Genomic DNA, 26,265 nt, shown 5'->3' on the forward strand with positions numbered 1-26,265 from the left:
TTTGACATGTAACAGAGGTTAATAATAATTATGAATGTAACATGTATTATGAATAAATATAATTTTTTTAAAATGTAATTAGAAAAAAAAAGATTAATCCAACAATCGAACCGAATGTTTCAAAAACTAAAAATTTGGGTCGATATTTTTTTGGTCGGGTCAACCTGTCTAACTTGAGAATAAGGTTACAATCCAATTCAATTGTATTTATTATTACGAAAATAAATAATATTTAATATCTATAGTCGATATTATAAATATTATTAATATAACATGTATGGCAGATAAATATGATTTTTTTTATAATAATATAAAAAAAAAATTAATTTTATTAGACTGAGCCTATAACAAGGTCTAAGAGAAGTGGCCATGGCACCGCCACGATGTCCTTTTTGCCGCGAACCTAACTTTCTTCCCAGAAGCCAGAGTTTCGATTCCATTCCATGGAAGCTCCTCGACTCCAGAATTTCCTGAAGAAGAAGAGATTCCCATCGTCGTCAACTCCATTTCGCGAAGGATTCATCTCCCGCCGCTGTAATTGTGATCGGAGAGAATAATCGGCCATGGATGTTCGCGATCACTACAAGGTACTGGGCTTGAACAGAAGCGCGACGAAGGAAGAAGTCAAGGAGGCATTCAGGAAGCTGGCGAAGGAATTTCACCCTGATAAGCACTCCCAATCGCCGAAGGCCGTTAGGGACTCCGCTACTTTGAGATTCAAACAGGTTTCGGAAGCGTATGAGATTCTTGGCGATGATTGTAAGCGTGCTGATTATAATATTCGATCTCGTTGTGCTTCTGGTCCATCTGTTAAACAACATTATTACTCGTCATATAATTCCTATGCTAATGCGAGTGGACCTCGATATGGATATGGTTCTTCCTCTGGATTTGCCGCTCGCTCTGGTTCTAATGTCGATGGCTTGTTCACGAATTTTCATATGCTGCTCCGGTTTCTCACCACGCGTGCGTTTCTTCTCAATTTGGCTTTCGCCGGGTATTCATTCGTTACCCTAATATTTTCTTCCAATATGAGTTATGTTTTGAATTCTGATAGCAACTTGCTTCGACGCTTACAAACTAGAGAAATGCTCCTCTGCAATCCTGAATCTTGATTTTGCATCCGTTTTTCCAATTTGTTGATTGGATATATTTGTCACCGTTGTTCCTGTTCTCCAAGTTCTGTTTTCACGTGTGAATATGTGTTTCTTCAGTTTTTCAATTCAAGCTTTTGGTTTGTTTCCTTGTGCTTCTCCATCTTCGCGGTTTTCATCCCAAAATTTATTCCCCGATTCTCCACTTAAGCTTCAGTGTTCGTTATAATTTAGTATGTGAATTTGCTCGATGATGATACTGCAATACTTCATGTAAAACTATTAATTCTTTTAAACGTTTTTTGAATTTTTGTATCATTTTTACCCTTCCAGAGATCTAAACTCCTTCTAAATAGTCGATACCTTAACTAAATTATACACAGAATAGTGTGTATTTGATGGACAACATGTGAATATTCTTAGCTAATCCCCTTGGTTCAATAGTAGCAAGAATTTCTTGGAACATTTGATTTGTGGGGAGGGTTTTTGTTTCCTGGATAAGGTCGACAAACCAGTTCTTACTGTCGTATGAATCTGCTTTTTTCCCCTGAAACAATTGAATTTGAAAGTTGCCCCAAGTAGAAATTTGAGAATGGACAAAAGGCTGGATGCTCACTAGAGAGGAAAGGGACTGAAAACCAAACAAACCAGAGGAACCAAAAAATTGGACGATTCTTGAACCGTGACCGAATGTTTCAAAAATTACATTTTTAGCTTTCAAAATTTGGCTTGATTTTTGGTATATGTAAAAAGTAGATAATTAAAGAAAGAAAGTGAAAGTAGTGTTTATAAGCTTAATTTTCAAAACCAAAGATAAATATAGTTTTCAAACGGAGCTTATACTATTTTATTTTCTTGCATTAGACATGGACGTTGGTTTCATAGTCGAGCTGTGAATGTGAACTCTGCCGTATGATTTGGTTATTATATGTAAAATTGAGAATAATTTATGAGTTTGAGTTTATCTTGGAGCCTTCTTCAACTCCAATTATTCTCTTTCTATGTTTACAATGTCTGAGTTTATTGAGCCTGTGCTCTTTGACTGGGAATTGTTACATTTTTGTGCAGTGTTTTAGTTGGTGGCATGTTTGCAATTGACACAAGTGGGGAGGCCTTGTGGAAGATGCACAATTCTGGGGTATGTAGTTCTTTGTTCTCTTCCCCACCCCTTGCTCCCAGTTTACCCCTAGCAAAATGGCACATTTCCAGTGATGAAATATCCTGCTCTTTTGCAGATTTTGAGAATCATACTTGAATGTTCTTATTAATAGTTTTGATTTACGACTTTGGTCCCTGAACTTTCATACTTGTCTTGGCCTTTACGTTTTCAAATATTATGTTTTATTCTCTAAACCTTGCATAAAAAACTCAAATCATACATGTATGCTTACTAAGTTTTGAGCATAGTTGCGACTTTGGTCCCTGAATTTTCATACTTGTCTTGGCCTTTGCGTTTTCAAATATTATGTTTTATTCTCTAAACCTTGCATAAAAAACTTGAATCGTAATTCAATCATACTTGTATGTTCTTATTAATAGTTTTGAGCATAGTTACGACTTTGGTCCCTGAATTTTCATACTTGTCTTGGCCTTTACGCTTTCAAATATTATGTTTTATTCTCTAAACCTTGCATAAAAAACTGGAATCATACTTGTATGTTCTTATTAATAGTTTTGAGCATAGTTACGACTTTGGTCCCTGAATTTTCATACTTGTCTTGGCCTTTGCGTTTTCAAATATTATGTTTTATTCTCTAAACCTTGCATAAAAAACTTGAATCGTAATTCAATCATACTTGTATGTTCTTATTAATAGTTTTGAGCATAGTTACGACTTTGGTCCCTGAATTTTCATACTTGTCTTGGCCTTTACGCTTTCAAATATTATGTTTTATTCTCTAAACCTTGCATAAAAAACTTGAATCGTAATTCAATCATACTTGTATGTTCTTATTAATAGTTTTGAGCATAGTTACGACTTTGGTCCCTGAATTTTCATACTTGTCTTGGCCTTTACGCTTTCAAATATTATGTTTTATTCTCTAAACCTTGCATAAAAAACTGGAATCATACTTGTATGTTCTTATTAATAGTTTTGAGCATAGTTACGACTTTGGTCCCTGAATTTTCATGCTTGTCTTGGCCTTTGCGTTTTCAAATATTATGTTTTATTCTCTAGACCTTGCATAAAAAACTAGCCTCGTCATTGAACTTTTGATCCTTTGACAAGAAACTTAATTCATTTGGAAACTTAGACACTTGACCAATTGTCCATGTAGACACATGTTGATGAGATAATAAAAAATGTGCCATTGTCCGAATGGTTCGTGGAGTAAAACATAATGTTTAAAAGCTTATAAACCAAAATAGAATAAGCACAAATATGTTATTAGTAGATTCTTAAACCATATAGGCATTTAAAGTTACTTTTAAAACAAAGTATATTATTTATAGATTTTACAAACTATGACAGAGATCCCACGTCGGTTGGGGAGGAGAACGAAGCATTCTTTATAAGGCTGTGGAAATCTCTTCCTAGCAGCCGCGTTTTAAAAACCTTGAGAGGAAGTCCGAAAGGGAAAGTCCAAAGAGAACAATATCTGATAGCTGTGGACTTGTGCTGTTACCTAACGACTAACGACTAACTGTTGCAAACTATTCAAGCAATGTTTGTGTTTATTGAATGCTTTCTGTGACTGGAAATGTTTGTTTTCCTTACAGAAATCGTTTGAAGAAGCCATGGAATCAATCAATAAAGCCAAAACACAAGAAGATGCTTAAAGGGCTTGCATTCGAAAGTCATTTCCCTACCACCGGATGGCGTTTTCATGTCTTCTGACTGTGGGGATCACATTTCTCAACGTAAGTGAAGTTGAAACTGACTGGACTGTACAAAGAATCGGAGAGCTGCATGAAATGTACATATACTAATCTTTTTCTTAACCCCTCCTGCTTCATGTCATTATAGATATATAGATTTTATGAAACTTTTCTAAGTGTTATCTGCATTTTCATGTGGCGCAGTGTTGTCTGGTGTGACAAATTTCGCCATGAATTCGAGCATACTCTAGTGGATAAGGTATCAATTAGGATGTTATAGATTTTTGTTGAACTAAAAATAATGTATTGCAGGGTAGGGGTTGTATTCGTGTAGAAGAAAAATAAAAATTGTGCGCTCATTAGGGTCTTACAAAACGACAATTATTTAAATATGTTTGTATGGCCGGAAAAGCCAAAGGATCTAACGTATGAAGTTTTACTACAGTTACTTGAAATGTGTTTGGATAACGTCTTTTTTTCGATCCGGGGATAGGGAGGAGAAGCAGAATGATATTTCTGTCGGATTTGTGTGTTAAAAGTAAGGTTGAATGGCTGTTTGGGACTACTATTGTCTGTCATTTTCCATTGTCTCTATTCTTTTTCTTTAAAAAATTATTCCAATTTTCTCTTCATGTATTAATTCTTTTAATCAAACTATACTTTGAAAAAAAAATGGGTTTATGAGATATTTCATTTAGCCTTGTGTTTTTCTATTTTTTAAAAGATTGCAAATATTGAATTTTTTTTTTTTTTTTTTGTTGAAATTTTTGTTTATTTAATCATTTTTCAAAAACGAGTTTCTATCTTTTCTGAGAAATATTTGATTTGGTTTTTATTAGTCAAATTCTAAAAACAAAAAAAAGTATTTGAGTAAAAAATTAAGAAAATAAGTAAATACTGTATTTAAATTCTAAATTAATAAATATATTATAAACGTTATATTTTATCTAGAAAATATCCTTAAATTTTTTAAAATTTCAATAATACTTTTTTAACTTTCAACAAAATCTAAAAAATACCAGTACGTTTAGTACGGAAGAAAAATTACTTTTTNTTTTTTTTTTTTTTTTTTTTTTTTTTTTTTTTTTTTTTTTTTTTTTTTTTAATATCCTTTATTATTAATATTGTATTTAAAAAATATTCATTAAATTTTAAAATGAGCAAATATCCATTAAATTTTAAAATGAGCATCAACACCGCTCACTTTTAAGTTAGTATTTTTGAGTTAGTAAAGTTTAAGGATATTTTTGAGACATTTAAAATATTTTTAGTAAAGTTTAAGGATATTTTTGAGACATTTAAAATATTTTTACATTAATTTAACTTTTTTTAATTTATTATTTTAAGTTGACGAATGAATAAAAAATAAAAAAAAAAAAAAAAAAAATCTGTTTCTTTTATCGGTAGTTCATTGCCTTAATGATGAATGACATGTTCATTATTATCCTTAGTTCGGATCAACCTAACATGGAAATTAATCAACTAATGAGGATAAACGAATGCAACAATTATTTTTCGAATGATCTCAAATAGAACATCTACTGCTCTACAAGCCCTCCCTAAGACCTTTATGGTCTTCGTTGCATCCGCTGTCAACCGTACATGGGAGCCTTGGACCTGAAAATATAGGTAGCACGTGGCTTGAGTATTTTACAAAATACCTAGTAAGTTGCTCCACTGTTCGGGTTAGACAGACAATACACATTCAGAACATATATGCAGGTCACATACAACACACATGCACAAGCACAAAAGAGAAAAAAAGAACGTGAGGGTACCTGTCTTCCATTTCTTTACATGGCCTTAGGCCCTTGTTTTATCCGGACAGGGTGGATGCATGATACTTCTCCATGCATGACCCACGTATGTAACTATGTGCCCACCAGGCGGGTTCGTATGCAAACCCCCTGGACCTGACTTGGTCGGGTATGCATGACATATGTTACCAGACACCATGGAAAAAGGAGGGGCCTGCATGATATCATAGCGAACAAAATATTGAACGTACGCGTCCGTACCATCATTAACATAACGGGGAAGTAACCCTATGCACATGACACACAACATGCATGAGGTCCCTAAAACTTACCTCCATGGCATTATACATACAACGTTCCATCTCCTCGCCGCATTACATAGCATGACTTGGTTAAACATCACGAAGCATATCGTAGTACGTCAGTCATCACATTCACGACATGCGAAGTTCTCGTTACAATCATGACATCAATCAATTTTATATATACAGGATAACAGTTCATGGCAAAAAACATCACATACATAAACGTGACATACATCGACATTTCACAGCAAAAAAACTCATGACATAGCATACATCAACCGCACACATGGTGCATGCAAGGGCCACAGGGCACGCACCGTCATACATAAATAACTAAAGCCAATAGTAAGGTTACTTATCGCTATAAGCTAACTCCGACGCCTAACTACTCCCTATAAAACCACGTTATACACTTAGAGCTCCTTCACAACTAACTTTATGCCTAACCGTCAAGATACGCTCCTATCGTAACCTGTTTTTATCAAAGTGGAGTTATACTGACCTTAAATAGCCGGAACAAGGGCGGGAATGGCTCCGGAAGGATTGAAAATCTAGGAATCGGTATATTATTTGTATATCGAGCCGTCCAGCCACGCCCCGAGCCGAGACGAGCCGAGCCGCAGAATGCAACGGAGTCGCCGATGGAGCCGACAAGTCGAGAAGGTTATTGGCGACGCTCGGCTTCTGGGTGTCGCTGTTCTTGGGCCGGGATGGATAACGGCCCAGTGTCGGTGTCTGAGCGCGGGCTGCAAGGCACGGGCCGTACGCTGGCTGAGGCGAACTCACGGGACAGTCGAAGAACCGACCCGCGATCCGCCGCTCCGTCTTCCTCACCCGAGGGTCCCGACGAACCCTAATCGCGGAAACCGACTGCTGTCGCCTTTGAGACCGCCGCCGTCCGGTTGTCCTTAACGGTGCGTCTGTCCCTCTTGTTAAGAATACCCCGGTGCTGGTTCGTTCCCACCTAAGAAGCCGCATTTAACTAACAAGCCGCACAGATGGGTTTTTATTGTTTTAGCTTATTGGATTTCCGCTGATTTTTGCTTTTCTTGTTCAGCTAAGCAGACCAGTATAACTTATACCGTCACAACTCTATTTTCACGCACTCTCTTCATTATGACATCAGAGGGATCTGAATCAAAGGTATGAATGTTCTTCAACCTCCCTCTCTGAAAAATGTTTCAGGATATTATGAGATGTTTGTGTAAATAAAATGTTCAGAAACTAGAGGATTGTAAGGATAACGACGTGCAGTAAGGGCTAGGCATAGTTGTTTAAAGGAGAAGATGGGTCAATGGAGCCATGTTTGTAAGGCTAGGCATAGGTGGAGTCTCTTTCTTATATTGAGCCCAAAAACGCAATTCTGCCTCTAGTCCATATTCTTGCAATTCACTTCAAATCAACTAGAGGAGAGTGGCTACAATTTCTCAAGCCATTGTAGATTAAGTTGATTTCCATGGTGAAGTAAAAAGCCTATATGGGTATAAACAAGGCGGTGAATGAGAAGAGTTTTGGTGTAGATGACATGGAGCATGAAACATGGGTAATTTGACATATTTTATGTATGTCAGAAGAAAGAAAGGGGCGCGAAGGTAGCAGTTGAATGGTTAGTTTGTTGGACAAGCGTAACTCGACACTTACGCCCATGGAAGTAATGTGTGCTTGAGTATTGAAAGAAGGTAGTAAGATTCTTATTGTTGGTAGGGGTGATGGATAGTCGGAACTTGTGACCATTGTAGACGACGGTGATCTTCCTAATAATGAGTTTGTTGTAATTTTTTATGCTTAGTATTACTCCCGTTGGATTTGTGGCTGTCCACTTGCTTTAGTCTTTATTACGTGCAGTACTAATTTTTTGCGGTAGTCTAACAAAATTTCATGAATCAAGAGTCTTAAGGGAAATTAAGAGTAGTCTTCGAACAAAATCCAATTATACAATGTCGATTGGATTGGGTTTTCTGAGCTCTGGGATCACTTTCCTCTCTTTTTTATATTTGTCTTGTCTATATCAGTGAGAAGTTACGACCTTACTTGAACATGATTTATTCTATAGGTTGTAAACATCGGTGAGAAGTTTTTTTTTTCTTTTCTTTATAGACTATTCTTAATCTGTGGAATATATGACTACTTGGATAAGGATCCAAGAGCCTTTTACACTATATTCAATACTCATGGTTAACTAATGATTGTTGTTGGATTGATACCTTTAGTAAGTTCTTCTTTGAAGGAAGAAGGAAGTCCAGGATTGCCGCTTCCCTTTGTCTCTTAGTGTGCCCCATTGTGTGTTCAACCTATTTATGCATTTAACTTCCATGTTCAGGATAAAACAGCCAGTAATAAACTTTTGGATGATTTGAAGTACAATGTTGAAGTGGCAGAAAACGTTGCTAAAGAGGCGCAGGTGTGATATCATCTTTAGTTTTCACATCACATCACATCTCATCTCATCTACCTCTCCCTCTCTCAATGAAGTTTAAATTTGAATTTCCTCTGTGATTTAACACTAAATCCAATTATTTCCTGTTAGCGTTTGCCAATATCGGAGGCAACACCATTGTATGAGCAACTGCTGACGGTGTATCCCACTGCTGTGAGTTTCTTACATATTTCAATATCTTTTTTTTTGTCTATTGTCCCTTAGAGTATCTCCATTTTGAAACTTAAATCTTGCTTATTGTTGAGCTTGTGAGCAGCAATAGAGTAACTATTTCATAGGCTTAGTTAATGCTGGTTAGTACTTCTCATATTTTGCATATGATGATTATTCTGTTGACATTTTGAATTCCTTTAAAAATTCAAGGAACAACGAATTATTGATAATTAAATAGATTTTAGAGTAATCAACTTTAATATCAACAATTGTAACTTGCAACAATACCAAATTACTAATTTTGCTTCTATCAGAATAATTGTTTTTGAAACCAAGAATGGTGTACACGACAGAGTGGGGCAAGGTTGGGTATCCGCTTCCTCTAAATTCAAATAAGAATCTATTATAATAAAGATCTCTAACTGGCTTGAATTAGGAAAAGGAAATAATTTTAAGAAGGATCTAGACAAGGACTGTCATGTGGCAGGAAGGAAGTACACTAACTCTTCATTTTCTTTTGCCTGCCTAGCCACTCAGCTCGCAAGCATCTTTGCCATTGTGCTTTGGAATGGTTGCAAATTGGTAGGTTGTAATAGGGGAAAGAAGTTTTAAACGATCACTATAGGATGATGGATGACGAGAATGTTTCTTACCATAGTCTTAGATAGAAATTGGTTAGTATGGTCCTTCAAAGACGACGTAGTTGTTGAAGGATATTTATAGCAATGTGGATAGAATCATGGAACATGAACATCGTTGATTTAGTTTTGCCTGTCTTTAAGTTTGGATTGAAGAAGTGAGTACTATGTCATATTAATGAAAAGCTCATGATTTTCCTGTTATTGAGGATGCATAAATCTACCAATACTATGGTTCATGTTCTTTGTGTTTGTCTATGCGTATATGTTTTCCTACTTGATTACCTCATCTATTAGTTTCTCAGCTTATTGTCTCACACATGCCCAGGTGAAAGTAGTTTTTTTTTTATAGTTGGATTTAGCTTTAAATATTTTAGATTCTATCTTTATACTATCCACTTTTCTTCAGGCTAAATATTGGAAGCAATATGTGGAGGCACACATGATCATTAATAATGATGATGCTACAAAACAGATATTTAGTCGGTGCTTATTGACCTGTCTTCACATTCCTCTTTGGTATGATCTTTGTTTCACCTATTAGTTATTTATGCATGATCCACAAGAACCTCACCTCCAGGCAACATATAAAGTGTTACATTACTTGAAAGGGACTTTAGGAAAAAGAATCTTATTTAAATGGAACAATTTCCTTGGCACCGATGCTGACTATGCTAAATTAATAGTAAACAGAAGATCTATGATGGGGCATTGTACTTTTCTCAGAGGTAATTGTGACATGAAATGGTAGAAAAGCAAAATGTGGTGGCTAGATCATATGTTGAATCGGAGTTTCGTGCTATTGGGCAAGAGCCATGTGAGCTCTTATGATTGAAGAAAATTCTTGATGATATATAGATTAAGGGAAAAGGTTCAATATAGTTGTATTGCAACAACAAATCATCTCTTACCATTGCACATAATCCTGTCCAATATGATAGGACAAAGAATATTGAAATTGATCAACATTTTATTAATGAGAAATTGGAGAATGGAATAGTATATATTAGTTATGTATCCTCACAGCTTCAATTGGGAGATTTACTAACGAAGGGACTTTATTAGCTCAATGTTTCATGAGTTCGGATTCAAGCTGGGAATGGATGATACCTATTCCTACTCTTGAGGGGGAGTGTTCAAGGAATAATCTTAATTTAAAGAATATTTGTGTAAGTCCTAGCCTTAATTTAAGGAATATTTATGTAATCCCATGAAATAAGATAATTAGTTAACCCCTCTATTTTTCTGTAGTGTTACCTAATATCTAGGATCTATTTTTCTGTATTGTTACCTAGTATTTAAGGATTTAGTTAGCCTTTCTAGATGAGTAAGGCACATATATTTAAGGGCGTAATAATAATTTACACTTGCAACACATCCAAAATTTTATTGAGAAGCCTGAAGGAAAATTTAAAAAATTTGGAATTTTAGGCGACGGTTTTTCTTAAAATTGGCCTTTTGTTGTTTAGTTTCTTTTGAGAACCATTTTTGGTGACTGATAAAAGTAATGCTCATTGTGCACGTGAAATTGTTATGTAATCTCATAATTTCACAAGGACAAACTATGAAAAAATGAAAAAAAAAAAAAAAACCAAAAATGGTTTTCTAAGTATGTTTTTCACTGAATTTTTGGCTACATTTTTAACCATGCTGTCATGGCCAAATTTTTCTGAAAGAGTATACAGCATGTTTATCTTTGCACATGTTGACGCTGTTAATAGTCTGGAATTGATCGTGTTAATTTTTTTTTATCCGAAGGAAATAACTGTCCTGGGTAGTTGTTCTGGTTAATTTTATCTATATACTATGGTTAATTAAAAGTATATGGATTTTGGATGGACAAATGCTATACTTAGATAGTTAAATATCATAAATAACTGTGCCAATTTGTTTAATTGTTTATTACAGTGAGTTTAAGTTGCCTGTTTTGTCCCCATAAATCCATTTAAACAGTTGAACAATACATACGCATGATTCAGATTTTAATCATTTTTACTGAGTGAAGTTTGGTAGCTTGAATACATTGGTGTTCCTTTTTTCATGGCCTAGTGGAAAGACCTTTTGTTTCTGTTAGCTTCCTTTTTGTGGCTAAATTGAAGAATTTACTTCTGCTACTTTCGTTATTCAGGCGTTGCTACATCCGATTCATTAAGAAGGTCAATGAAAGGAAAGGAATGGAAGGCCAGGAGGAAACCAGAAAAGCTTTTGATTTTATGCTTAGTTATCTTGGTAATCTTCTACTATCGATATTTTTCATACCTTCTCTTTAAAGCTTTACTGGTTTCACATTATGCTTTCAATTATATCTTAGTTCTCTAACAGAACCCAGTAGAACCAAATAGAACTAGAATATTGTTGAAATGTAAAAAGTAAAACAGAACAAAAACCTAAAAGTAATTTGAGGTACATGGACCCTCCATCTTGAAATCACTCGAGCCTTAACCCGTCGAACAATTGCCAACTTTCCTCTTCTCCCACTCACTCTATTTAAATCAACTCCTAATGAGAATAGTTCCGTACTTTGGTTCTATTTTAAATTATCACTGAATCCAAAAGCTTAAGTTGATGGACAATGGTAAATTTAAGTTTATATCAATACTTAACTCTCCTCTTCACTTGTGAGTTCAGAAATTAATTAAATATTAATTGGGGAGGAAATGATTATAGGGTTCAAACATGTGACCTATTTGGATACCAAAACGACTTCTACTATTTCTTTCTTATTTTACAGCTTATGATACATCAAAATAAATACAATATAAAAAAACTAACCAAAAAAGTAAAACTGATAATATAATAAAAACCCGTCGAACTTTAGGCCTCAAATATTATAAATTAAACAGAAAAAGATAATTTTTGAGTTGATAGTTAAGAATGTCCTAACTTTGACATTAATTTTAACCATTACGAATGCGTCAGATTATAACTGTAACTACTGCATTTGCTACTAGGTGTTGACATATCATCTGGCCCCGTGTGGATGGAATACATTGCCTTCTTGAAGTCACTTCCGGTTTGTTGGACTCTTTATATCATATATTTCTTATCACCTTTTAATAATGAGTTTGGTGGTTTGTTAATATTATAGATAATCGTTGTTCAGTTTGTGCCACCATTATAGGCTCTAAGCTCACAGGAGGAGTCACAGCGTATGACTGCTATGCGGAAGGTCTACCAGAGAGCTATTATCACTCCTACCCATCACATTGAGCAACTATGGAGGGATTATGAAAATTTTGAGAATTCTGTCAGCCGTCAACTGGCAAGTAACCTTCATCTTTGGTTTTAGTCATGTTTTCTTTCGTTGATCTCAGCAGCAAATGTGCTGGATTCATGGACTTATGTTCCACATGAATGAAAAACTAACTACATTCGCGCATGTGTATGTTAAATCTATATATATATATATATATATATGTATGTATGTATGTATGTTTTCTTTGTGTAATAAAGACAATTGGTGTTATTTTCTGGAGCAGGCCAAGGGACTAATATCTGAATATCAACCAAAATTTAATAGTGCTCGGGCAGTCTATAGGGAGAGGAAGAAGTACGTGGATGAGATTGATGACAACATGCTTGCTGTACCACCAACTGGCTCCCCGAAGGCAATTTTTTTTCCTCCTTTCTATGATATGTGATTGGTGGCCATCTATTTCTGTTGTTCAAGTATGTGACTGATACATGTGATTGTGCGTTTAAGGAAGCTGTAACTATCTTATTTTCTTATTGGGGAGTTTTCCTATCTCTTCGTGGCTCCTTTTTTCTTGTATTAGTACAATAGTTTAAAATTTAATGTCATCATTGCCCTGAAAAGCTTTGCATCATATCTCGTTAGCTAACTCTTCTTTGAAAGACTAAATTCGAAGCCTTTTCAAGATCCCTGCATATTTTCCAAAATTTTTGTGGAATCATGTCTGCCTATGATGCTTGATTGTTAGATACTGGATAAAAACTTTTACAGGCTAAATGCACGTAACTTATGATGCTTGATTGTTAGATACTAGATATTCCCCTCAGAGAATTTCAAATACATGGTAAATTGAATATGTTGTTTGTGATCATTGGGTGGTAATGTAGTGTTAAAAGTATTGCTTACTTCGCTTTCTTCTTTGGAAATCGGTGACATACACTGGCAAGGCTGTATTATTGAAGCATCCTACTATGAGATAATCCAAGTGTTTAAAATTTGATCTCACAGGAAGAGCTGCAATGGATGTCATGGAAAAGGCTAATAGCATTTGAAAAGTAAGAATCTGCCATGGGTGTCAGTTACTTCGGTTTGCATTGAAAATATTTTGTCACTCTTTTATTTGTGTCGTTTGGGACGTATCTTCTGGTATTGTTGTTGATCTATTGCACTGGGATCTTGAATTATAATTTCTCTTACATATTTGATCTAATTTCAGAGGAAATCCCCAGAGGATAGACAGTACATCATCGAACAAGCGGATTATATTCACATACGAGCAGGTAGCTAATGATTCAAAATTATTATGATGCCTATGGGTACTAAATTTGTATACTGATTTATGGGTTATCAAAGACATTCATCAATAGTGATTCTGTGGTTCAGTTCGTTGATTTTGCAGTATTTATTGTTTCTTTAACATTATTGAAATGGGGTCTCACTAAAGTCAATATCCGATCCACTTCCCATCATATCAATAGCCATTTTCATGGCCAATCCTCAGTTAGCTGAGTCTGCTTCATAATTTCTTCTAGCCTGACCGGTTTCTACTCACCTCTTCAGCCCTAATTGTAGGGTCAAGCCCATTCAAAAACGTATTTTCTAGAACATCCTCCGACAGTTCTGCAACGGTGTTGAGTATGTCTGAAATTTCATCTGAAATTCAGCCACGATTCCTTCTTGCGTAATTGACAAAAATCTCACGAATAAACTTCCCTTTTGTGATGGCCAGAATCTAGCAAACTACATGATCTTTAGATCCTCCCAGGACTTAAATTTCCTTCAATTATTGACCAAGGGTACCAGTCAACTACGTGCTGCTCAAAATTCAGGATCGATACTATGATTTTATTTCTATCACTCAATTGGTGCATTTCAAAATATCTCTCAGTCTGGAATAACTAGGAATCAGGATTAATCCTAGAGAAAATTGACATCTCTAACTTCTTGAACTTAATTCACTCGCTGTTGCCTTCTTCCTTCTTCGAATGAGATGATTCCCCTTCCTTAGCGACTCTGCCGAAGAAATGCTGCAGGTGTTTTCCCATGTTGTAAACCGCTTCTTTAATCTCTCCTATTTCTTTCTCAATACCTTTCATCCTTTCTTCAATCAGTTCCTAGGCCATTTTTTGTGTTCGCCTCAAGATGATCTAATACCACTATGTTAGGCATCTAACAGCAAATCACTCGCAAAATGCATACAAAATAAACAAACAAGATAATAAAGAGGAAACCAGCAGTGTTCTATTTATAGTTCAATAAATAGTGGGTTATGCAACTGATTGGATTGATATGACAAGGAAAAACAGTCACCAAGAACATTCCCAGCTATTTGAGAGAGCTGGTCTTCTCCTCCTCAAGACTGAAACAGTCTACAAAATTCTACACTAACTGTTACATGTCAGACCCCTAATAACCATCCACCCCCCAACTCAGTGCAACAGAATGCACAATCCCTGTTTTCCCACTCTTAACTGTTTCTCATCTTTTTCCCATTTTACCGTTTCTTGACTAAGTATGTATAATGGAGGCCCCACACACTCATTCGCAAAGGGGCCAGTTATGTTAGTTTAGCAAGTCTTCAGGTCAGAGGTTTCCGGAAGCATCCCATATTGCAAACGAAAAAAAGAAAAAAAAAGGTAGAGAGAATGATCCAACCTATTTTTAGTATAAGCACTTTATGTGCTTCTAGCGTAAGCTGCTCTTTGTTTGATGTTATCTGTACTCTTCAGAAATATATTCATCTTGGCATAACCATTTATTGATAATGTTCAAATGATTGATTTCTTCTTTCTACTTGGATCTTTTCAGTGTCTTATGTACCTGTACCATTATCCTGATGTATGGTATGATTATGCTATGTGGCATGCAAATAATGGATCAATAGATGCTGCAATTAAAGTATTTCAGCGAGCTTTGAAGGCTCTTCCTGGTAAGTTAATTATTTTTCTTTTCTATAGATATTTTTTTCCCATTGCCTTCTTGTTTATTATTTAATTAAAAACTGGGCTTACTCTTATAACATGGTAGTGTTTTTCAAGCATATATGTTAGTTTCTTGCTTTCTTTCTTCTTCTCTGCATATATGGTGTACATCAAACTAGTCATCTCGTGAAGTGTATTAGTATTTGCTTAATGGATTATCTCAAGTAGCTCAAACATTTTGATTTTGGTTCCTGTATTTATACTCCTAGTTTCATTTCTCCTCTTTTCTCCTCCAATCACCTTTTCTCTTATTTTACATACAGGCTCGGATATGCTCAAATATGCTTATGCAGAGCTAGAAGAATCTCGTGGATCACTTCAGGCATTGAATCTTGGTTTCCTTGAACATTTTGTATGTCAAGTTTGTCTATTTGTTTAACTCTAATTCTTTATTGCAGTCGGCAAAGAAGATATATGAAAGCATTTTGGGTGATGGGATTAATGCGACTGCACTGACACATATTCAAGTGAGTTTGACATTTTTGCTTGTGAATGCTTCCACATACATGCATGGTGTCATGATCATACATGTCTAAGGCGTATTGCTCATCGTCGCATGCTTACGCAACCTATTTAGTCATATTTTCATTGTATGTTTTTACTTTCATATGTTTATTTCATTTCTTATGCTTTCGTAACCTTATGATTCTTTGCAATTTTTGATGTGCAAGCTTATCATGAACAATTTGCCTCATAATGTACTATAAGGGAGTATGACTAGTTGTAAACCCTTTCTTACTTGGTTGTCTGCTTGCAATGTTGTCCCTTGTTGCGAGCATATAACATTTGAGAAACTTTCTAAAATATATTCCAAAACTTTCTCTACCCTCATTTCTTAAAATTATTTTTCTAAACCCGGATGGAGGTTACAAAATAGGGCTGTTATGCCATTAGCGATCCAGATTCGAGTTAGTTGACTTGATTATAGGAAAAGTAAGGGCCACACGATAGTTGACTCCTAGAATTGGAATCAGTAATCATGCATGTGACCAAGTAGTTAGGAAAGTCCCATGTTGGCAGATTGAATGAGACCAAGTAGTTCGGAAAGTCCCATGTTGACAGATTAAATGAGATCAGAGAGCAAATGTTCTATTTGAGAGAAGTCTTTGACAGCGTTCAGTATTTGAAATCTCGCTTGGATGAGATTGCTGTTAAAGTCGATAAGATTGACACAATTGCTAGCTTTAGATGAGATGCTCATCCAGGAGTTGATGATGAGGGTCAAGACCCTAAAAGCCGAAGCTGTGAGACCAGGCAGCTTTGAGCTTGGGGACAACTTGAGTGGCTCTCTAGCCTAGATGGAGTAGCGTGTGGAAGAGTTAGGCAACTCCCGAAATGCAATAGTTTGGATGGTCACAAACCTTTCTGAAGATTTTAGAGTTGCCACGATGCCGTGAGGACAAAGGCGAATCTATCATGAGAGCGGTGGGAAATCAAGTTCGACTAGGTGTGGTCCAGTTCAACTAAGTGAAACTGCTTGAACCTAAGCCCTCTTGTAGGGCTCGTGATGCCAAAACATTGGAGAACTTCATTTTTTATTTGGAACAATACTTAAGGGTCACAAGAGTACAATTACGGAGGAATCAAAAGTTACCTTAGCAACACACCGAACTATGGTGGAGGTCTCGGTATGTCGACATTCAAAATTGATACATGAGAAGGACTTAAACAAGAATTGTGTTCTTTGTTTTTCCCAATGAATGTTGAAATTTTGGCAAGAAGCAAATTACAAGAGTTGGAACACATTGGAAAAATTCAAGAATAAGGGTAGGTCGTTGGGTTAATGCTAAATATTTGAGATGTCAAAAATAGAAGAGATCCTCGTTGAAAAAACATCACGAGTGGGTAAGCCACGACGTTGTGTTCAGAAACTTTTTGTGAAGTGGAAAGGGCTCTCTGATGCTTTGATTAGTTGGGAGCAAGTCAAAGATCTGAAATCAATTGCAATCTAGATCACAGAGTTCGAGGAGTAATGATTGACAGGAACATCTAGCAATTAAATGCGGGAGAATATGGTCATGCTTGTCCAAATTGTGTTGCCCATGGCCACATGTCCATGACAACCGTTTACTCATATTTTCATTGTATGTCTTTATTTTTGTATGTTCATTTCATTTTCTTATACTTTTGTAAGCGTATGACTTCTCACCATTTATGATGTGCATGCCTGTTAGGCAATTAGCCTCGCAATGTACTATAGGGGTATGACTACTTGCCAATCATTTATACTCAAGTACTATCAATGTTGCCATTGAACCTTATTTCTTGCTAGCTTATAATATTTTCTATCTAAAATGATTTCCAAAGCTTTATCTTACCTGATTTTGTAAAACCACTCTCTAAAATGGGGGTGGAGGTTGCGAGATAGAGCTGTTGTGCTACCGGCAATCTGAATTCGAGTTGGCTGCATGCTCGAAGGTGATAATAAGTATCACACAATCTCTTTGTGAGACGTTCTATTGCGAGATGTGGCTTTGAATAGATGGTTCACACTTCACGAGGACTTGCAAAATGTTGAATGCTTTAGATGCATGGTTTTGTGGGAAAATGAAAATCATATTAAGTTCCCTTTTTTCGTGGAATATGAAAGTCTAAACCTATTTAAAGTGGCAAATCTTTAGTGTTCGAGGGAATGAATTCCAGCTTCGAAATGTTTGTACGAGTATACTAGTAATGTTATGGATCATGTTGGATTTTAGGTTGGGGTGGGATCTAATTATTAAACAAGGATTTTAAAAGTTTTGATCTCCTGTCACTAGCAGAAACGGGAAAGAAATCAAATTATTTCATTTTCAGCTCCCAGACTTTTTTGCTCTATGGTTTGCTATGCAAATATATGTATTGTATGCCTTGCTATTGAGGATTCTATGGGAAGAATACCTGACTTGTTGCTTGTGATGCAGTTTATCCGTTTCCTTAGAAGAAACGAAGGAGTTGAGGCTGCTCGCAAGCACTTTTTGGATGCTCGCAAGTCCCCAAATTGCACATATCATGTTTATGTTGCTTATGCTATGATGACCTTTTGTCTCGACAAGGATCCCAAGGTCTCTCTCTTTCCACTTTGGTAATGCTATTCTAGATCTGATCAGTTACTCTACTTAAGATAAGGAATTGAATGTCGTTCTTACACTTCTAAAGTTGCCATTTGTGCTAAAAGCAATGTAGTCGCTTCTATTTTCATGTGAGGTCAAGATGTGGATTATATGCTCTTAATGCTCTGCTCATCGATGTTTTGAATAAACCAATTTTTTTTGCTCCTATGGCCATGATTAATTAAAGACGTGTTGCATTTAACTAAGCAAGAATATCTGCATCATCTTATTTACTTGTCTTCAACGATGCTGCAGATTGCACACAATATTTTTGAAGATGGAATGAAACGGTTTATGAATGAAGCCACGTATATTCTCGAGTGAGTTTGTCCATCTCTGATATTTAGGAACTGTGAACTGTCACTAAGTCCAGACCTTATGGTGACAATTATTAAGAATTTCAACGAGTAACTATTTTTATCTGCATTTATTGAGAGTACCAATACATTTTTCAGAGTACCCTTTGTCCTTCTTCAATAAAGCTAAGGCTGTAACTCTTTGGTGGTATAGTATCTGCTTGATTTAGGAGTTTGGAAGGTTAGAAATAGGATTATATCTAGTGGGAATAGAACAGTCTTCTAAAAACTCTAAATATGTTCCAGGAGGGCGCTTTTCCTGAGGTATTCTTCAAAATCCCACCATTTTCTAATCAATCTTTTGGAAAATCTCTGGTTTCTTTGATTCTATTATCTTTTTTTGAATAATATTTTATTTTATTTCTTATATAAAAAAATTGTAAACATTTTTGCATTTTATGCCTGAAAAAATGCTTCACCCTTTTTTTCTTAAGTCATAAAACTATTGCGCTTTTGAAAAAAACTACTAGGATCGGAGAGATATTGAGGATGTGGGATAGCTTAATTTGGTGGGTCTCGATTGGCTGCCAACAACCAGAACTAAATATCCTGTATTTTGTTTACAGATCAGTATAACTTTTAATCTTCTCTTTTATGTCTTACAAAAAATTGGTGCCAATTGATATGTGTGTAATTTGACAGATATGCAGATTTCCTTGCTCGATTGAATGACGACAGAAATATTCGGGCTTTATTTGAGCGCGCTTTAAGTACCTTGCCTCTAGAGGAATCCACTGAGGTAGCTGAAATTCTGTGTGTTAGTTTTATTTATACTTCCGATAGCTTGCCACGTTACGAAAGATCAACATTTTAGCCTCAACAAAGTGATAGTGCTTTTTCTACTGTGCTGTATAATAATTTGTTATCCAAAATGAGCAACAATGGATTTAAGTTTCCTTGTTTTCTTTGCTTAGCCACCTTGTCTCATTGTCCAGTTTTATAGCAAACTCATATTGGTACATTAACCTTTGAACATGTCGTTGTGCATCAAATTGTGTGGTGCATATCGATTTCTTAACATAATGCTGATGCCTTGGGTTCGACTTAAGTTATTTCTCCTTGTTTCCTACATAAAAAAGTTATTTTATTGACTCTTGTAGTCTGTAACTGTACTTGTGGACTAGCGGATTTGAATACTACTAAAATGCAGTATTAATGTACCTTAAATTGTTTTTTTACTCCTAATTTTGCATATATGTATATATATATATATATATTAACATGCCTTAACTGGTCTTTTGGAATTGTACCATTGAAAAGCAGTAGAGTTTGTAGCCGATGCATATGTATTAACATGCTTTAAGTTGTTTTTCTAGTCCTAATTTTACATTGTACGTTCACACTCACACTCTCGATCATGGTTGCAGTCCCAAAACCGTTCTCTTCTTTAAAGAACTCGAGTATTTGTTATTATTTTAAATTTACCGAATCCTTTTTTGGCTGCTAATGGGTAAATTTGAAAATTTCATCCAAATTATGAGATTTTTTTCTCTCTCTACAGTTTTTTTTTTTTTTCTCATAGTACTTATTATGCATTTTCATTATTGATTGTTGCGGTAAGAATGACCTTAATTTAAGAAATATTTGTGTAATTCATGTCCTTAAGTGAAGAGATATTTGTGTAATCTCAAGGGAAGTAGTTGACCTTAATTTTTTGAATGTTTATTTATTATCTAAGGATTTAGTTAGCCTTTTTGTATTATAAAAGGAACATGTACCTCTCTAAGTTATTCTACTTGTTCTTATCTCCAGGTTTGGAAACGGTTTGTCCATTTTGAGCAAACTTATGGAGACCTAGCTAGCATGCTGAAGGTACTACTTTTATTTTCTTGTTTGTTTGTTTTTTTTTTTTTTTTTCTTTTCTCTATCGAAATGAATTAGTCTGTTCATGGAGACCTAGAGAGCAATAAGATGTCTTTTTAGGATATTTCTCGACCACAAAGGGGTATAAATGTTACAACCCTACATATAGGAATTCTTACACTTCACTTAAGGTGACATTCACCAAACATAAACCGTTCTTCTTTAAGACATCTCTTCAGGTGGGAAACATAGAGATTGAAGAGGGTCCTTGGGAAACTATTAAATCTTACACACTAAATAACCAGCCCACATAACAAATTATTGAGTCTATGCGTGCTACTAATTCTAATTATGTGCCTATCCCTACTATTGTAGAATATGAGTCCACCCCTACTCGACTAGAGTTACTAACTCAACCATATGCTCCACCTCCATTGCCTAATTCGTTGTTCTCTCAAGTATATGCTAGAAGGAAAGACATTTTAGAACTGATACAAGTCAAAACATCTGACTTTACTCAAAATGAGGATGTAACACAAATATCAATAGATGATAGACTCATAGCTCTTCGAAAACCTACTAAAGTTTCATTGTGAGTCTAAATTCAATTGCCATATCTGACACTATTTCTGAAATTTTATCCAAAAGAGAATGGCAGGATGCTATGTGAGAAGAAATGCATTCTCTAGAAAGGAATAACATGTGGGAGGTTGTGGATAGACCAAAAGAAAAAAGTATAGTTTTGTGTACGTGGTTTTCACATTAAAGTACAAGGTTGATGGAATGTTGGAAAGGTATAAGGTAAGGTTAGTAGCTAAGGGATACAGTCAAACCTACAGTATAGATTACCAAGAGACATTTAGTTGTGAGGATGAGCACCGTAAGAATATTATAAGGTAAAGTTAGTAGCTAAGGGATACAGTCTAACTTACGTCATAGATTACAAGGAGACATTTAGTTGCGAAACGGGAAAATGCCACGAGAATGGATACCAAACTCCAAATTGGTTGAGGGGAAAAGCTCAGAATATGGATTTGAATGGAACAGTGAAGGCCTTCCTTTCCATCCATCGTGAAAGGTTGGATTTGTGAGGATTCCAATGAGTTGCTGGTTATCTCGCAAATTCAACCACTGGGTCGGTGAGCAGGTCAACATTCGACCCGAGGCCACTTTCTATTTGGTGTACTCTCACCCAGGCTTTTTGTATTTAAAAGTTAGTACTTGGTTCAAATTTATGCAAAGTGGGAAATTTAAAAGAAAATTAACTTTGACATGGGGAGAATATCTCATCTCCCATTTTTCTATTCTCCTATTTATTTATACATTTTCTTGTTACCTATATATTTATATATATACAAATCCAATAGGGTCTACCTGACAAGAAAACAAAGGATAGGCACTAATATTTGAAGTATTAATGTTTCAAGGGAAGTATTTCTTTAACGGAAACAATTATCTCACCATTTACAACCTTGGTAGTTGAACCATGTATTGAATTTCATTCGTGATCACTTTTAGACGGTGCCAGGCTTTGTGAGAGAAAATGAATTGTTGTTTTTATCATCACCTCATATGAACAATGAGAATGTTGTTGTCCCACCTCTTCATATATTTGTAACCTTGTATAGGTTGAGAAAAGAAGAAAGGAGGCTCTTTCTCAAATGGGTGAAGATGGAGCGTCAACACTGGAAAGTTCATTGCAAGATATTGTATCCCGGTACAGTTTTATGGATCTCTGGCCATGCACATCTAGTGATCTGGATAATTTGGCCAGACAAGAGGTAATCACAATTCAGTTCATTGCAGTTTGTATGATTTGCTAGAGATGCCTTTGATCATATGTGTTCTATCTTCTGTGGGTAGAAAAGTAGGCCCTGTTGGGAGTGCGTTATCTCCCTTTATCAGACCCCGCTCGTTAACTTACATTGCAAAAACATGGATAGTACATGTTGAATATAAAATTTATTCCTTGTAAGCTTTTTTATATGACTGGCGCTACTTCCATTCTTTCAGTGGCTCGCTAAGAACATGAGTAAGAACTCAGAAAAATCTATTCTGCCTAGTGGAGCTGGTTTTTTAGGTAATTGAAATGTTCTTTGTAAAAATATTTTGGTCATCTCTGTTTCTGCTGGGTAAGCTCTGTCCTTTTTGGTTCAGATACTGGTTCTGCTGGTCTTCTGAGTCATTCAAATCCATCTACAAAGGTTGTTTATCCAGATACCTCTCAGATGGTTATTTATGACCCAAGCCAAAAATTAGGTACTTGCGAAACTCTGTTTTCTTATCCTGCATGTTAAGCAATATGGATCTAATCTAGTTCTAATATAATCGATCTTATATGACTGTCTTAATTGGTGGTTTCATATTTTCGGAGTCGGATGATTTATTTATTTATTTTAGTACCAACCATTTCATTCTTATAAATTCGTCCGACTAATCTTATATAATATTTAGTAGTTCCGAAAATATTTTGGATTGCGATAAAAAATTTGTTTGGTATCTATTTGTAATCCATCTAACACTAACACTCAAGAGAGTTATTCAATAGGGAGAAGGTTATTAGCTGCTTGGATTGATAATAACATGAGCAATGATGACACTCCCAGCTTTTTGAGAGAGCTGATTCTCTCCTTTTAGAAAATTTGTCCACATAATGTGCCCTACCTCACTGCAAACCCCCCAAAAAAACCCTTTCTAAACCTCCCACGCCCTGCCTTTCCGTACAAACGCACGATATCGAAGGGTCAGCACCTCAACCATTTTTCATTCCATTTTCCCCACATTACCCTTTCATTTAATCATATGCCTTACCAGAGGTTTGACACAGTAAGCGGTTTTTTTTTTTCTTTTTTTTTTTTTAAGTTGGCTGATGAGCGTGTTTGTGGCGGATTAAGACATTAGGTATGTAATGAATGATGGTTTACTGAAATACTAGAACATTCTGAGAAAAATATATTTCGTCGAAGGATTTTATGAATAGGCAATTCCATGTTCAAACGTCAATACCAATTGATTATTTGATTTGATTTTACCAAACTTGCTCTTCATTTGGTGGTGACAGGAATGCTTCCAACTGCAACAGCTTCAGGACTTCCTGCTAATCCTATCACCTTATCAAATCCTGCTTCCGTTGTGAGTGGAGGACCAACTAATGTATTTGACGAAATACTAAAAGCAACACCAGCTGCATTAATAGCATTTCTTGCTAACTTACCTGCCGTTGATGGTAACCTTTCTTATTATGTCTTATTTTGAAGGCAATTAAATGCTTCAAGATTCTTTAATTTCTTTCTGTGTTATGCATCTCATCATTTGAACATTCTATCAAAAATCAATTTGAATTGAGTCTATTTTGCAGTTCTGTGGATGGCCGTCAATTTGTGAATGATTGTTTCAAGTCTTTTATTTTTATCATTTTTTGTGAAATAAGAAAAAAGAGATAGGCAGTGATTTCTTGAACGTTAATAGCCTTATTTTATGAACTCTTTCTACAAGAGGCTGGGAACTTGGTGGTCTAATCATCCAGGCATATCATTATATCTACTGTTATTTCCTGATTTCTGTTCATGTCAGTTACCTGTTGCGTACTATACCCGCCAGTGATCTTTGCATTTTTGGTATGTTCATACTTGAACTGCATCTTAAACAATAACCATCGTTGATCTCCTGAAATTTTCAGGTCCGACTCCAGATGTTGATATTGTACTATCAGTTTGTCTAGAGAGTGACATACCTACAGTTCCTTCGGTCAAATCAGGGGCAACACCAGCCCAAGGCTCGGCTGGTCCTGTTCCTACCACTAGTGATTCTGGTACAAGCAAGTCTCATGCATTTTCAAATTCCTCCCTAAAGCATACCAGAGATAGACAATCAGCAAAGAGAAAAGATTATGACAGTAAGTCCTTTATTTTCTTTGTTTACAGTTTCCGTTGGTTTATACTACCCTTAACTTTTACATAACATGCTTATTGAGCAAATATTATCTATTCGGTACAACGTGGCTGAAAAATAAATTAGAACGTATCACACAACTTTCCGAAGCAACATATCAAATCCCTTTTGAAGCTGTCAGATATATAAATGAATTTGTATCGAATTCCAGTGGATGTATTAACGATTGATTATCCTTAGAACTCACCATATACTCATGATCTTTCGGTTTTATCGTTAATGACATAATCTTGATTTATTTTTTTCATACTGTCAGCTAATCTTTGTTTACTGATTTTCAAGTTTTGTTAAAAGTCAAAAGTTCGGATGATGGCTTTCATGGTATACGTTATGATTATTGATGAACTTGTATATGGTTAGCATAATCTTTTGTATTGGGTTTTATTAAACTAGCTCTCATAGATATAGTGAATTTAGTCATTAGCTTCAAAGACATGATTAGTATTCAAATAAATAAAAAATGAAACAGTAATACCAGCATAGGAATTCTTGTTGAATTTTCTCACATTTTTAGGCGACTCATTTCATGATACTGATGTAACGGCCCGACCCACCGCCAACCGATATTGTCTTCTTTGAGCTTTCCCTTTCGGGCTTCCCCTCAAGGTTTTTTTAAAACGTGTCTGCTAGGAAGAGGTTTTCACACCCTTATAAAGGGTATTTCGTTCTCCTCTCCAACCGATGTGGGATCTCACAACCTATTCTTTTATTGCATTTGAATTGTGAAGTTTACCTATTGTGTTAGTTGGGTTTGGATTCGGGGCGAGTTCGAGTCTCCCTTTTCTATATTTTACATAATCTTTTGTCAAGATTAATATTGATGTTGTTATAACTAGACGTGGTGTTTGTTGATTGGTTGATAGGACAAGAGGATAATGAAAGTACAACAGTCCAGAGTCAGCCATTGCCTAAAGATTTCTTCAGGATAAGGCAAATCCAGAAAGCTCGAGGTGCTACTTCTTCCCAAACAGGTTCTGCTTCCTATGGTAGTGCTATTTCTGGTGATCTATCTGGTAGCACAGGTTGAGTTCATATAATTTTATTTTCAAAAATTTTCATCTAGTTGATAATAGATACTCTAATATTCCATTATAAGTTATGGTTTAGAGAAAGCTAGAACAATCATCAATTGGCTTCACCATCTTATGCTTGCTACATTCATAACTTCTATAATTATTCTTTTCCTGAGAAAGCCCTGTGTTTAGAATGATGAATGCACTGGAGTGATTTTAGATTAGAGTTCATAGAAGTTTTCTTCTTTTTGTCCCAAGTGTACTGCAAATTTTCCCTTTTACGTGTCGAATTCGACCGTCCTGTGCGTTAATTTCTTGCTAGACAAGCTTTTTGTGAAACCAAAAGCTGGGGTCGGCATTCTACAAATTACTTTGTTCGTTAAGCACGATGGCATTATAGTTTTTGCTCGAAGGTCGAGTTCGGCTTGAAGACGTTCCTCATTGTGTGAGAACAAGCAATAGAAATTTGTCATGTTTATTACTCGAAAAATGTTGGTGTTTGAACCAAACCGAACAATGTAATATCTAGTTCGAAAATAATTTGAATGGTTCGAGTCTTGACTACTTTCATGTATTGAAGTGGTTTGAATGTCGGATCCCTTTATAGGAGTGGCTTGTTTGTGGGATAGCTTTGNAAAAAAAAAAAAAAAAAAAAAAAAAAAAAAAAAAAAA

General features: G+C 35.5%; 2 protein-coding genes across 3 annotated transcripts; both read left to right on the plus strand.

Annotated features, from left to right (window-relative positions):
- The first annotated feature begins 352 nt into the window (after nucleotides 1-352).
- Nucleotides 353-4,382, plus strand: LOC111782099 (chaperone protein dnaJ 72). Of its 2 annotated transcripts, XR_002813058.1 has the most exons (4): nucleotides 353-997; nucleotides 2,163-2,232; nucleotides 3,816-4,012; nucleotides 4,119-4,382. XR_002813058.1 is itself a non-coding variant. In XM_023662893.1 (3 exons), exons 1-3 carry the CDS (start codon nucleotides 564-566, stop codon nucleotides 3,873-3,875), a joined length of 564 nt encoding a protein of 187 aa, XP_023518661.1. In that variant the 5' UTR covers nucleotides 353-563; the 3' UTR covers nucleotides 3,876-4,382. The 2 variants fall into 2 exon arrangements, 1 of the variants encoding a protein (XP_023518661.1); XM_023662893.1 differs by having other exon boundaries at nucleotides 3,816-4,382.
- Nucleotides 4,383-6,753: 2,371 nt separating this feature from the next.
- On the plus strand, nucleotides 6,754-26,133 carry LOC111782062 (cleavage stimulation factor subunit 77). The gene is made up of 24 exons (XM_023662839.1): nucleotides 6,754-6,890; nucleotides 7,034-7,119; nucleotides 8,297-8,377; nucleotides 8,504-8,566; nucleotides 9,614-9,723; nucleotides 11,333-11,433; nucleotides 12,156-12,217; nucleotides 12,326-12,466; nucleotides 12,684-12,812; nucleotides 13,406-13,452; nucleotides 13,614-13,677; nucleotides 15,206-15,326; nucleotides 15,642-15,700; nucleotides 15,777-15,845; nucleotides 18,282-18,422; nucleotides 18,726-18,790; nucleotides 19,469-19,565; nucleotides 20,579-20,638; nucleotides 22,258-22,410; nucleotides 22,643-22,709; nucleotides 22,787-22,888; nucleotides 23,691-23,855; nucleotides 24,309-24,524; nucleotides 25,444-26,133. The coding sequence occupies exons 2-24, from the start codon at nucleotides 7,093-7,095 to the stop codon at nucleotides 25,605-25,607; spliced, it is 2,304 nt and encodes a 767-aa protein (XP_023518607.1). The 5' UTR covers nucleotides 6,754-6,890; nucleotides 7,034-7,092; the 3' UTR covers nucleotides 25,608-26,133.
- The last annotated feature ends 132 nt before the right edge of the window (nucleotides 26,134-26,265 follow it).

This window comes from Cucurbita pepo, chromosome LG19 (genome assembly GCF_002806865.2).
Source record: "Cucurbita pepo subsp. pepo cultivar mu-cu-16 chromosome LG19, ASM280686v2, whole genome shotgun sequence".
Lineage (NCBI taxonomy): Eukaryota > Viridiplantae > Streptophyta > Magnoliopsida > Cucurbitales > Cucurbitaceae > Cucurbita > Cucurbita pepo.